Source organism: Crassostrea angulata, chromosome 1 (assembly GCF_025612915.1).
Source record: "Crassostrea angulata isolate pt1a10 chromosome 1, ASM2561291v2, whole genome shotgun sequence".
Classification (NCBI taxonomy): domain Eukaryota; kingdom Metazoa; phylum Mollusca; class Bivalvia; order Ostreida; family Ostreidae; genus Magallana; species Magallana angulata.
In genome coordinates, this window is record NC_069111.1 from 40,556,842 (window position 1) to 40,570,415 (window position 13,574).

General features: G+C 34.6%; 2 protein-coding genes across 2 annotated transcripts; one reads left to right on the forward strand and one right to left on the reverse strand.

The window, feature by feature from the left end:
- The first annotated feature begins 1,193 nt into the window (after positions 1 to 1,193).
- On the forward strand, positions 1,194 to 5,251 carry LOC128171266 (uncharacterized). The gene is made up of 7 exons (XM_052837061.1): positions 1,194 to 1,336; positions 2,044 to 2,141; positions 3,110 to 3,229; positions 3,405 to 3,515; positions 3,811 to 3,924; positions 4,727 to 4,826; positions 5,046 to 5,251. Exons 2-6 carry the CDS (start codon positions 2,044 to 2,046, stop codon positions 4,809 to 4,811), a joined length of 528 nt encoding a protein of 175 aa, XP_052693021.1. The 5' UTR covers positions 1,194 to 1,336; the 3' UTR covers positions 4,812 to 4,826; positions 5,046 to 5,251.
- Positions 5,252 to 9,758: 4,507 nt separating this feature from the next.
- LOC128181951 (endoplasmic reticulum chaperone BiP-like) lies at positions 9,759 to 13,510 on the reverse strand. The gene is made up of 7 exons (XM_052850538.1): positions 13,367 to 13,510; positions 12,826 to 13,079; positions 11,973 to 12,452; positions 11,625 to 11,855; positions 11,208 to 11,367; positions 10,946 to 11,095; positions 9,759 to 10,825 (listed from the first exon to the last, which is right to left on the reverse strand). Exons 2-7 carry the CDS (start codon positions 12,969 to 12,971, stop codon positions 10,022 to 10,024), a joined length of 1,971 nt encoding a protein of 656 aa, XP_052706498.1. The 5' UTR covers positions 12,972 to 13,079; positions 13,367 to 13,510; the 3' UTR covers positions 9,759 to 10,021.
- Between the last annotated feature and the right edge of the window lie 64 nt (positions 13,511 to 13,574).

Sequence of the window (13,574 nt, forward strand, 5' to 3'; positions counted from 1 at the left end):
AAATTTAATCATATATCAAAAATGAAATTAATTTTTTATGATTTTGATATTTTTTGATTCAGTCAGTGTTATAACATTCTTCCAAATAAAAAATGAATTGCTGTCTTCAAATCTCTTTTTTTTTTCAACTTTAACGGTGTACACCTATTTTAAGGTTTTTTCAATTGATAACAGATTTTTTTTTACAGTTTCCGCGTCATCTTCAGCATCTGTATCACATTAGATTCATATTGAATTGAAGGTTTTCTGATTTATGAATTTTTAAAAACTTGTTGTCCACCTTACCAATTCCTAGAATACCGCTCTCTAATATTTGCTTCAGAATGCAATGAATAAATCTAAAGATAACTGTACAATTTGTTTTATGTTTGAACCAAAAATCCTTACGAAGAAAGATGAAGCAGTAGATATACCATAAGGTTAACTAGGTCCCTTGCATTAATCTTATCACGTGATGAATTGTTCGTCGAAATTTAAAACGTGGCAATGTCATTTTTAATCATTGAAATCCAAGGTCAACCAGTATATTAACAACACTTCACTGTGGCATCAGCAGCTACGCATAATCTTGATAATTTCCTTTACAATTTCACCAATTCATATTATGAACTTAAAGTATATATATATATACCAACTTAAATCGGTGCATATTACTATTTTTACAACGAAGACTGTGACTTTTTTCTATTAATAAAAAGGTTGAAGTGGAAATGGGCGCATGCCAGGGACTAAGTTCAACACACAGAGTAATTTTCGGCTGTTGACCCACTACTGACCCGCGCGACACTTTGGCAATTTCCTCCCATTCATTCCACACACGTACGCACAAAACATCTGTTATTGACAGAAATCAATCTCAAAAAAGAAAAGAACAATCTCAAACTTAAGCATATACAGAACATGTAAATTGGAGTTCGTCTTTCATTGCTACAAGCAAATGGATTTTTTTCCTTGAGTTTATCTTCAAAGTCATTTTCACAATCGTAAGACAAAAAGAAAACGTATTTTAAAAACATGAAAATATTACTATCTTATTATCTAGTACAAGAATTGTAAGCTTCTGCAATTTCTGCTAACACTGAGAAGTTTAATGAATTGAAAAAGTAACGAAAATAAGCGTAGAAACAATATCTCCTCCTCGGTACGAGGATCGTCATTTCTGATGTAAATGAACGGGGTCAGGTTGGAGGTACTTCAAGACTGATTGGTCTCTTAGCTGCCTACGTGATTTTACTAACGACACAGCCGCTATAAATTCGAAAGGTGAAAATGTTTCATCCATTCCATTATTGATAGGTGCTAAGGGAGAAAGAAAGCGGATTATTCAGAAACAAAGGTTAGTATTTATATAAAGGAGACATGCTTAGGAGTTTGCAAATTCAAAAGCAATTTCTATAAAATTATTTCTTTTCATTTGATATTTAATCAATTTGGAATTTTAAAAAGATGAAAAAATTGAAGAAAAAGTAATTGATGAGTAAAAATACTAATAACTACAACATCTAACTTTCGAGGTAGCATTGCTAAATATTTTGTTAATAAATTATTTTCATTTATATAATTCTGTAAGTAAAGTAACTAAGAAAAATCACATTGCTTTAAACTGTTTAGGAGAGACTCAAAATCGTTAATTTTCCCCCCAGAAAATTGTTCTTTTCTTAACATTGACCGTAAACATTTATCTTCAATAGCATTCAATTTGATAAGTGTAATTACCATAAATTGGGGGGTGGGGGTAGCTAAATACGTTCTTTTACCTTATTTTCAACCATTCATAGAAATAAATCTATTCCTTTTTCATTCAATGAGAGAAATATAGAACAGTGTTTCAGGGCCAGCATCTCAGTGTTGAATTTCCAAAACCAGCATACACAGAAGTAACAAAACATAACAAAAACAAAATTTTATGAAAACTAGATACTAAAGTGTTTTTGGTTGCTACAGTTCAGTTTTGAATGAGAGGCGACAAAAAAAGGAATATTTACGGAATTAATCCACCGGATTCGTTTTGACAGTGGAATTAACTGTTCCTTCATGTTGCAGATGCTCCGAACACAGATCTTGGCCAGTGTGTGTTGTCTGCTGATAGCTGTGTCCAGTTTGGTAGATAGCCGGTTTCTAGATCAGGACGAGGAAGCGCGGTAAGTTAAATCGAGTTGCTTGAATTTTATTTTCGCAAATTTATAAATCAAAAATTAAAATTTTGGTACAATATCAGTTGTAAAATGTCGCCTTTTTTCTGATCGAACTTGTAATTAGTTTTTCTTGAATTTCTTTCTTGTCAATTCTTTTCAATACTTTCCAGCAAGCTGTACTTTTCTAAACTGTAAACCAATGTTGTAAAATATATAGATATTTCTCCTCTTTAAATGCTGTTATATAGGCACCGTTTAATACTATACCAGTTTAAGATTAACATAGAAATTGAAATTGACAGCATACATTTCAATTATCAATATGTTGTCTTTACAAGCAAACGATAAAATATCTGAAAAAAAATAATCATACGGCAAAGTAAGATTTCTTTAGAGCAGTTGAAAATAACTGTTTTTTAATTCCAAATGCTGAACGACAAATCAAATAGAATTTGCGCATTTTTATTATTAACGATATGCTTTTATTGAGCATGTGATAAATGAGCATCAAAGTTTAAAAAAAGTGGAAACCAATCATCGATGACAAATATTATAACTCTATGATCTTAAGCATGTTCAAAATTTCTGTGTCGTGATTGCAAGCCCTGGTCTATCCGTTAACTTTCATCATCATAAAAATGTTCTTTTATTAATTACAATTGATCAATCTTCCAGACGAGGTGATGCGCACTTGACATCATTATCACAGTCTTAAAAGGGATTCAATCTTTTTCTGCAATGTGGCTGAAACGATCACTTTTCTTAGAACTTCAAAACTCGTTGATCATTGCAATTATGTTTTTAAAGACATTAGCACTGGTTCAATATAATTTATTGCTTTTTTCCTGTCATAATTTTGTGCAAGTCCATTTCATATACGTTTTATAACTCTTCTTTATCTCTAAAATACTGTTTTGAATTGAAGTTTGTTGTATTGCTTTGTGTGTTTTTGTTAAGAACTATGTCATTTACAGTTTTAAACGACAGACAGCAGATATGAGATTATCAGAATTACATGCCATACGAGAAATACTCAACAGATTACCGACCGGATGTTCACAATACGCATGCGGATTAGTGGACATTTTCAGAAGGTATCGATACGCATGCATTAATATAAATACAAATGCATGCTGGGAACCCGTGTTAAGATGACTCCTCCACGAGACTGAAGTTCGGCATTGTATCCGACCAATTATGGTTCACGAATGAAGGGTTACCAGCATACATTTAATTTTTATTACATATATATCGTTTTACATTATCCAGATATGACAAGAGATCATGGTCCGATCAGCGAATGGCCGAAATAAAAGCTCTGCTAGGTTTGAAGAACCAGGGAAATGTTATAGCTCACGGTCTTTATGACCCTTACAAGATGTAGGTAGTAATGTTATAACTGTCGTCTGCTTCTAGAGTGACGTGGTGACTCCACGCTCTGTGACGTCATTTGTGTGTGTGCTTTTCTCCCAAATGCTTCTCTCAGTCTGGCTAGTTGTGAAGGTATATCCTTTTTCTGTCTCGACCTTTTTGCTAAACCAAAAACTGCGTCCTCAAACTTCACTCAACTTGTCTTCTGGTTTCTTATTATCTGTTTAGTAAGAGTATTTCTAAAGAAGAAAAAAATTGTTCCTTGATTGACTTATGATTCTAATGGTATTCTTACAATATACAGATTTATGAGGAAACGCACTTCTTCTGATCAACGCATTGCGGAGCTTCAAGCGCTTATTGCGTTAGTTCATGGGCGCGGTAACGTTGCACACGGACAGTTAGACCCAGCTCTGATGTAGGTATCTGGACGGGCTTTATATGTTCACAGACATGCGAAATTCTTTTCACTGTCTCTTCAAAGCCCTCTTCTTCGTATTCTGTGTATTTGTGGACCCTCTTGTGTCGAACCTTGGCTTTTCCCCTCAGTCTTTCTTCTATCGTGTAGATTAGTTTTAGTGGGTGCACATAGTACTAGTAATTCGTTCCTCTGTGATTTATTCAATATGTCTAAACAGCCACATAGAATATATCATTATTATCCACCTCCGTATTTTTTTCTTATCTGGTTTCTACATTTGCTTTATACAAACGTACAGAGATGTTTAATCTTCTTTCATCATTGTTATGTTCTTCACAGTTTTGTACAGAACTTCATCTTTTTTCTATTTTTTTTTTAATCTGTCTTTAAATGTTGCTAAGTTATTTTTCTTGTAACAGTGTAAATTTAATATTTCCAAAAATATGCAACAATTCAAACTTAGGTACTATGTATTTAAGTTTAAAAAAATAATGCGTAAACGCTTTAATTGATCTTTAATATTCTTATATGATTTACATTTTTCTTGGTCATTTTTCTATCGCCTGTGACATTTAAACATTTACTCTATTAAGTGGTAGAAACTTTCATATCAAAGTCGTGTACCATCTACGTTTCCCTCGGTATATGTCCTTGGACTTTAAAAAGTTTAAAATTCCTATCTGTGTCCTGATCTTTAAAATGCCAAATAACGAAGGTTAATCGGTTTGGTTGAAGATTTATGCATTGGTCAGTAGGTCGGCAGGGGCAAGGCTTGTAATACAATACATTTCTCCTTTAGCGGAAGACGGAAGCGTGCAGCAGAATGGCTGAGTAAGACATTTTCAAACGGAAAGAATTTTGCAGATGAAGAAACAAGCCATTGAAGTGTTGTGATTTTGGTAAGTCAATCTGGTTCCGACTTTTCTATGATTTTTGCAGATTAATTATGATTATGTTACAAGATTAAGTTAATATTCATATTGCTCTTATTGGGTAGCAAGATGCTTTGGATTCTAAGTTATCGTATCAGACGTTTTTATTCAGCTCAGATTATTTAATCCGATGTCTGATCAATATCTTCTAGGATTTAACAGGAGGTGTTGTTTGCTTTTTTCCAGATTTTATTTATGGATCTCATAAGCGGTCCTGTAAAGGTACCCGGATACAGTGTATTTATATGGAACGTGAGGAATTGGATGACAGCTTAATAAATAAATCGTCCTATGTCAGTTCGTCTTTTTGTCTCAGGAATACCAGCTGTGCTGGTTGTCTTCGTCTGTTGTGTGTTTGTTCATGTGTTTAAATTAAAATAATATTTAATATTTTTAATTTTCTTTCTTTTACACTCGAGTTTTGTTTTACGAGTATTGGTTCTTTAACATTGAGATAGACGCCGTCTTCTTTCTGTATTGGCTATATCATGTATATGACAGGGTTTTTCCCCACTGATATGCAAACGCGTTGATGATATGAACTTACAAAATGTATTATGTAACAGAACCAACCTTTCGGAAATGGTGCTTCGTCAGTTTGAAACATTGCTTTCTACGCATTCATTTGTATTATCAATTGGATGTTTTTCCCCCTAATGTACTGACTTATTTTGATCTTATTTCTTCAAATCTTTCATTCACTATTGAAAATTTACAAACAGTACATGTGGACATGTTACGTTTTGGGTAAAAGGCATGCACCTCAAAATTCAGGAATTTGATGATTGGAAAGTAAAGGGACTTTGGATTGTATCGATAATATTTCAACAAAACGGAAACGGAAACCCTGCGCATAGATATGAATACACTTGCAAGGAATCAAATACTAGAAAGAGATATATAGCACGGAAGGTAATTTCGATTTTATTGCTAGATATTATACTAAAAAATAATTATGTCGCATGTGAGAATGGTAAGATTGACGAGTGGAGCAGATACATCTAAAATGTTCTTGATTATTACGTGCCGTATGTTCCTTTAAACTCGGACATTCTGTTACTTTTATACAAATTGATAACGTAACCTGCAAGCCTGTAAATTTCAATAAAACCACGCTATAGTTTCGTCCTGAAAGCCAGAGGTTAAGTCCTTATAAAAGCCCTTATTAAAAATCGAATCCCATTACAGCTATGCATAGAAAGAATGTTAGTTTCATTGATAATGTCTTGTTAATAGTGTTACAAATGTATGACAGTACCAAACCATATTGAAACAAAGTTTTGCTGAGGATGGGACTGTCGAAAATTTCTTTTTGAGAAGAACTTATAAGAATAATCCTAATCCGGAAAGATGCTTAGAATTCAAGAGTAAACGGAGACAGACATTATAAAAAAGGAATATACATGCACACGTAAACATCGCTGAACACCGGATTAAACATCAAAATGATTTATTATAAATAATGAGGAGATACAATGTAATATTATGAAATCAGATGATACAATACTTATAGTGTAATCTCATGTGGGCCTTTAAACGCCTATTGATAGAGTAATTTCCTAGTCCCAGGTTCATGAAACTGTCTAAAGTCCAAATGGAGACTTGGCATTTACGTTAAAAGAACATGCAAACATTTGAAATGTAATGTAGGGGTGTTTCTGATATTAATAGATCTACATAGTTTTAGTGTTGATTTAAAGTCTTTGAGTATCTGACGAATCATTAACATTTGACTTAAGTCGAAGATTTTATATGATCCTAGGGACAGGTGTAACATTTTGAAGACGTCCTCTTTTCTACTAGAACAGAAGAGTCTTTGCTTTTACATTGCTTTTCACATACATCAAGCAATTTCAATATTAAACGAATATCAATCATGAAAATTTGAAAACATTTTAAGTCTTCTGATGTCCTGGACAGTTAGTTTAAAACTAATTCCAACAAGTTTCAAATTTTAAACAAGATATCCATTTCGTTTGAATACTGTAGACACATAATACTGTTTCAGTAAATGGACGGATGCACCGTACTCTAACTTCCGGTTCCGGTTTCGCTGCCGACTATGTCAAATTGACATACTTATTACGTCTTTGTGATGGCACGATTTGCATCCTTCGATAAACACAACCAAACCCAAGAGTAATATTTTGTTTCTCCTCAACTGTATAACAATGGTCAAATACAGTCTTTTTTCTAAACGTCAAAACTTCAACTTCAAATTTTTCGCAAACGCCGTTTGGATTGGGTCCGCCATTAATAAGGTCTCTACAATGCCTGGGAAGGCTATTGTCGTTGGCGTAGCAGCCACCATGCTTTGGGTGAGCGTTTAAAATAAAGCGCGGGAATCTCAATGGGTCTTTTTGGTAGATGTAATACCATGGGCAGCTGGATCTATCCTGCAAGAGTTCTGAGTCCTCTGTCTGAAGGTCGTGGCACCTGTACGAGGGATTGAGGTTTGGGAGAGGGGTCTCATGTGCAAAGAACTGGTACCCTCCCGAGGAAAGAAAGGTCTCGTTGTTCATCCGATCCAGATATTCTTTTAACTGGGCTTCATTGCAAAGACGGGGTATCGTTCTTGAATAAACCAATTGCAATAGATATCCAGAGGTCTGAAGAAAAAAATGCATATAAAACTAAGTGTTATAACTCGTTATAAAGAATGGGTAGCAAATCTTGCTGAGCTGAGATGTACAACAAACAACTACAACAACAAACAAATAGTACTAGAGATAAGTTACATCAGCTAAATTTACAGGGGATCATTAGAAACTAAGTTATCAACTGTTCATCATTAAAATGCTCATTATCCATATACATGTACTTACCAAAGTTAATAAAAGCATCATGTCTTTACAAATCGTAGTCATCCAAATAAAAAGAGCTTAACGTGGTAAGTGGTTTTTATAAAGCCAGAGAAACAGGAACTACCGTTTATTCGGAACTAAGAGATTAATTTTGAAATGATAGGAAATTTCCCTTCTAAGTTGTGAAACGGGAGAGTATGACGTCTTGGATACACTAAAAATAGTCGCGTCACCTTCATTTTCTCCAACTGGGGTTATATTGACTCTGAAATTGATAACAAGGTATAAAAATTCAAACATCTTTAAATATTTTTGCATGCATCCGTCTTTTTCAGTCTTTGAATGTGATATGATGTATATTCTGGAATGCATGGATGTTTGAAGACTTGCATTTCGACTATGGAAAGACAATTTTAACTGCAAAATTTATACATTCATATATATTTAAGTTAACAACCTGCGTATTTAGTGCTTAGGGGCAATACTAAATGGCTAGAACATAGATACTTTATAATAGCAAAGCAGAATGTAATGAAGCAACGATCAGACAGCAAAGAAGTAAACAACAACACAGAACTGAGGGCAACCGTCGACCTAATCACATGGGCCATTCATAAAATCCGAGGTTTTCACCTGGATAACTAATTCAACTTCCGAATTCCTCAAGACTTCCCTTGCATTAGATTATAAATATAGACTCCCTCCCATCAACAAGCCACTCTGATAAGAATTTAAGAGGAGTATTTAATATATATTAGCCATTTCAAATCTTACAACAAAGCCGTCTATGCTCACTAACTTTTCAGGACTGAGCCCGTTGAATCGCTTGTGCGATTCGTTCGTGAATTAATTGCTTAACTTTTGTTTATATTTCTATGAAATTATTAAACATTGAAATGATTATGACTGGCAAGATGACATCGATGACGTACGAGCATTTCAAGATTCTTTGATATAGTTATACTGATAACTACTGTGGATCAATAAATGTATAAATTCACCTTCCTAACTTGAATTAGTTAAAAATGCAATTGCAATCTTCAAACGTTTTTGAGCAAATAACTGCCACACCAACATTTTTGCATAGTAGGGTCGAGATGTTGGGGGATGAATTCACAGTGTGCACCCACTTGAAAGAGCTAATACGTGCAGACTCGAAACAATTCGAAAGTTTGGGGGAAACACCACAAAATACTACATGCAGTTATGTAACAAATGACCTTTGAACTCTGTTTTTTTTTACAACGGAAGGGAGTAAGGGATGCACAAACAAATTGATCCTCAACTCCTTATGCTCCTTCTTGTGACTTAAAAACAAAGGTTGGCATAGAATACCAATAAAACATTTGTCAAATAATGTACATAGAAATAACTCTTTATCACCAGAATTTGCGAACAACCCTTAAAGGCCCAAAATCTTAATTACTCTTTCTTAAAAAAGAAATCTAAAGTACAGACTTGTTATTTTTAATTCATTGCTTACTATTTCTCCTATTTTCCCCCAGACACTGTTTCATGGACGATATTACTAGTAATGCAGAATTATGTGCCCTTGATGGAGTAGACGTAAACACATATACAGATAACATATACTAGTATATATATATTTACTAGTATATAGGGTTTTTACCATCAAATGTTTAAAAACTCTTCGTTAATGCAAGGGTAAACAAACAACAGCATATATTGCGTCTTTTCAATAAATGACGATGTTTCTTCTTGTTTACTGAAACAATGTTGCTTTGGGCTGATCACATCGGTAGTTAAAATACCGATTTCAAGTGTTTACAACCAAGAAAGGAAACGTAGTATTATTCATTATGAAATCTTATTACAACCAGTATGCATGATGGTTTTTTTTAATTATACGTTTATTTGCAATGCATTTTTCATTGTTTATTTGCAATGTAATTTCCCTTTTCCATTCCCTTGTTCCATTACGGTAAGTAATTTGTTTTCAAATATTTTCTCGTTAATTGTTTCATGTTTTTATATTCCAGCTCAATGGTAAAGACCTAGTAAGTTGTTAGGACTTGTGTCCGAACCATTTGCATATGTATTTTAATTATATACCAATAATAATTCAAATATCGTGTATTTTTAATAATTTTATTGTAAAACAATATTTACACGTTTGTGTAAATAAATAACCAACAACATAAGTACAGAGGTAACGAATCTTTGCATATACAAGTAACTAAGTTATGTAACACATGAACAAACGTGAACTCTGTCTGAAAGACTGAAGAGAGATCAAGGAGTTGTGGATATCGATGAATGACGATGAATGAACACACTACACAGAGTTAATGACAATGTTTGTATGAAATCACAGATTGCGGATGGTCAATGACGTCATCACAGGTCCTCCCGGTCATCGGATTTTGAACCCGAATTTCCTTGGTAAAGTTTGCTTGTGATTGGTTGTACAATATTCTCTAACTCTGATTTCTTTTCTTTGAGTTCATCGAGTTCGGCACTAGGATAAGATTCAATCCAGCTAATCGTGGACTCTACAGCCTCCTGGATTACCTTTTTATCATCTTCACTTAGTTTTTCACTTAGCTGTCCCTTATCACTGATCTGATTTTTCAGTGAATAAGCAAAATGTTCTAGGTCATTCTTAGCATCCACGGTTTCTTTCACCCTTTTGTCCTCTTCCGCAAAGGTTTCCGCGTCTTTTATCATTTTTTCTATTTCCTCTGGGGATATCCTGTTATTGTCATTCTGAATGGTGATTTTATTCTTACTTCCGGTCCCCTTGTCTTCTGCCGACACGGTCAGTATGCTGTTGGCATCAATTTCAAACGTGACCTCGATTTGGGGTACTCCTCTCGGCGCCGGGGGTATGCCAGTCAACTCGAATGTTCCCAGGAGGTGGTTATTTTTCGTCATTGCCCTTTCTCCTTCATATACCTGAATGGTTACGGACGGTTGGTTGTCGACAGCCGTCGAGAATATTTGCGATTTTCTGTTGGGAATTGGTGAGTTGCGAGGAATTAGTTTGGTCATGACCCCGCCCACTGTCTCTATCCCCAGGGTGAGTGGATTGACGTCAACCACCAGTACGTCACCGACCTGGTCAGCCCCACTCAGTACCGCCCCCTGCACGGCGGCCCCATACGCCACCGACTCATCGGGATTCACACCGCGACTTGGTTCCTGATGAGGAAAAAACAATACAAATTTCAAACACAATGCTATTTTTTCGAATCAAACATTACAATGGTTTAACACGTGTTTTAACATATTGTACGTGCCAGCTGTGAATTATTTCATTACCTTTCCATCGAAAAAGTCCTTGACAAGTTGCTGAATTTTAGGAATGCGTGTGGATCCTCCCACTAAAATAATTTCATCAACGTCAGATGCCTTCATGTCACCATCTTTTAAAACTTTTTTCACGGGATTCAATGTTGATCGGAACAAGTCCTATAGGAAACAAAATGCATGTTTTAATATACAGCACGTAGATATAAATATACCCTGTCAAATGAAGTGTACGCTGTATATCTATAATTTCCACTACAAATTTAGAACCTACCATATTGAGTTCCTCGAATTTGGCCCTTGTGAGCGTGTGTGAAAAGTCCTGACCGTTAATCAGAGATTCGATTTCTATCCGTGTTTCATGGCGGTAGGACAGTGTTCGTTTGGCTTTCTCGACTTCACGGCGCAGTTTTTGCATGGCGCGATTATCCTTCCTGTAAATTGAAATGAATGTTAATCAATAAATCGTGAAAGTTTTGCAGAATGTACTAGTATAATTTTACGACATTTAATTTTAGTTTTGAATGTTGGTATTTATAATGAATCATCTTTAAGTCAAATGAACTGTAAGTCGAGATCTGCAAGATCTTATAATTACATGTGAGAATTGGAGAAGATTTGTTTCAATATTTTTGAGACTCTAGATAGTAGACTTTATAGACGTTATACATGTAATTTTGAATTAATTAACCTGATGTCTACGCCAGTGTTTTTCTTGTGTTTCTTGACCAGGAAATCCATGACTCGTTGATCAAAGTCCTCCCCTCCAAGGTGATTGTCCCCGCTGGTTGCTACGACTTCAAACACACCCTGATCTATGGTCAATAGGGAAACATCGAAGGTACCCCCTCCCAAATCAAATACTAATACAGACTTTTCTCCGCCCTTTTTGTTTAACCCGTAAGCTATGGCAGCTGCAGTTCTGCAAATTAAATCATATGAAAATTATAGTTTTCATAAATTATTTAAAATACTCATAATATATCGAAGATTTCTTTGCTTTGTGTGAAGGTTGATGGAATAAAGGAAGACAACTCACGGTTCATTTATAATTCGTTGGACATCCAATCCTGCTATCGTCCCGGCATCCTTTGTGGCTTGGCGCTGGGCGTCGTTAAAGTAGGCTGGGACAGTAATTACTGCCTTCGTCACGTTGTGCTTAAGGTACCCTTCGGCTATTTCCTTCATCTTGCCTAATACCATGGCGGATATTTCCTCGGGAGCAAACATCCTCTCTTCCCCGCCAATTTGAACCTGTACATATGGTTTGTTGTTCTTCTTGACTATGTTAAAGGGATAATACTGTACGTCTTTTTGAACCATGGGGTCATCCCATTCTCGCCCGATGAACCGTTTGACGTCGAAGACGGTGTTCTTTGGGTTGGACGTCAGCTGGTTTTTTGCGGAATCCCCGATAAGTCGCTCCCCGTCAGCGTTGAATGCAACGTAAGATGGAGTAATTCGATTTCCTTGTTCGTTCGGGATGATTTCAACGTGTCCGTCTTTAAATATGCCAACACTGAAATAATTCAAAAACGATGGAATGGTTCGAAAAAAATAATTACATACATGTAGATATCATAAATGAGATATTTTTAGTTCATTTGAAAAATACACATATGTACATGCATGTCAGAATAGTATTGGTACTTAAAAGTTAAATAGAACAATAAGCCTTTGTGAATCTTGAACTAAACACACAAATGTAACATTATTACACGAAAATGTAATTTTATTGCACGTTTAAATAATATGACAATTCCATTACTATGATGTCGATGTAATCAATTTTAAAAATTTATACCTAGTTGGTATCGATCTATTATTTCAAATTAAATACAAAATGCATGACAAGATCGGTTAATTATTGTAACAAAAAGTAAACCGCTTACCATGAATACGTGGTGCCCAGATCTATCCCTATGACGGGGTCTGGTCCGTCCCCGGGGGTGGAGGCTGAAGCCGCCAGGGCTAGCAGGGGCAACAGGATCATTGGACCTATATGTATCATAGGCGCTCTTCTCTTCTGGTTCTCCATTGTCAAGCTTGTTAAAATGTGATCTCAATATCTTTGTAGTTCCTGACTGTTTTAAAATTCTGTACGTGGATCTCAAGCATCTATAGATACCCTCTAAATTATTACAACCTGTTTTGATAAAATTAAAATATATATATATATATATATATATATATATATATATATATATATATATATATATATATATATATATATATATATATATATATATATATATATATATATATATATGATGTGTATCAATTTAACAGAGTTTTTTTAAAAATTGGTTTCAGATAATTCTTCGTGATTAGAAAGAAACATTAACATTGTTATGTACATTTAATATGGTACGTTACAATAAATAGGCCTGGATGCGAATTTCATTTTTATTACAGTGAAGTTAGATTACGTACCTTTTAGAAATATTTGTCGATGATCCCAAGATTTATAATGTTGAATGTTATTCTTTATAAGTTCAAGCTGAATTAAAGTTAAGGTAATATTTAGGGTATATATACTGTTGAACTTTAGTGTGTTTCAACTTGATTGGCTAAAAGTTTCATCACACATCGTATTTGCGCTGTTTATAATTTCATCATCTTTATCAATCGTCCACGTGTA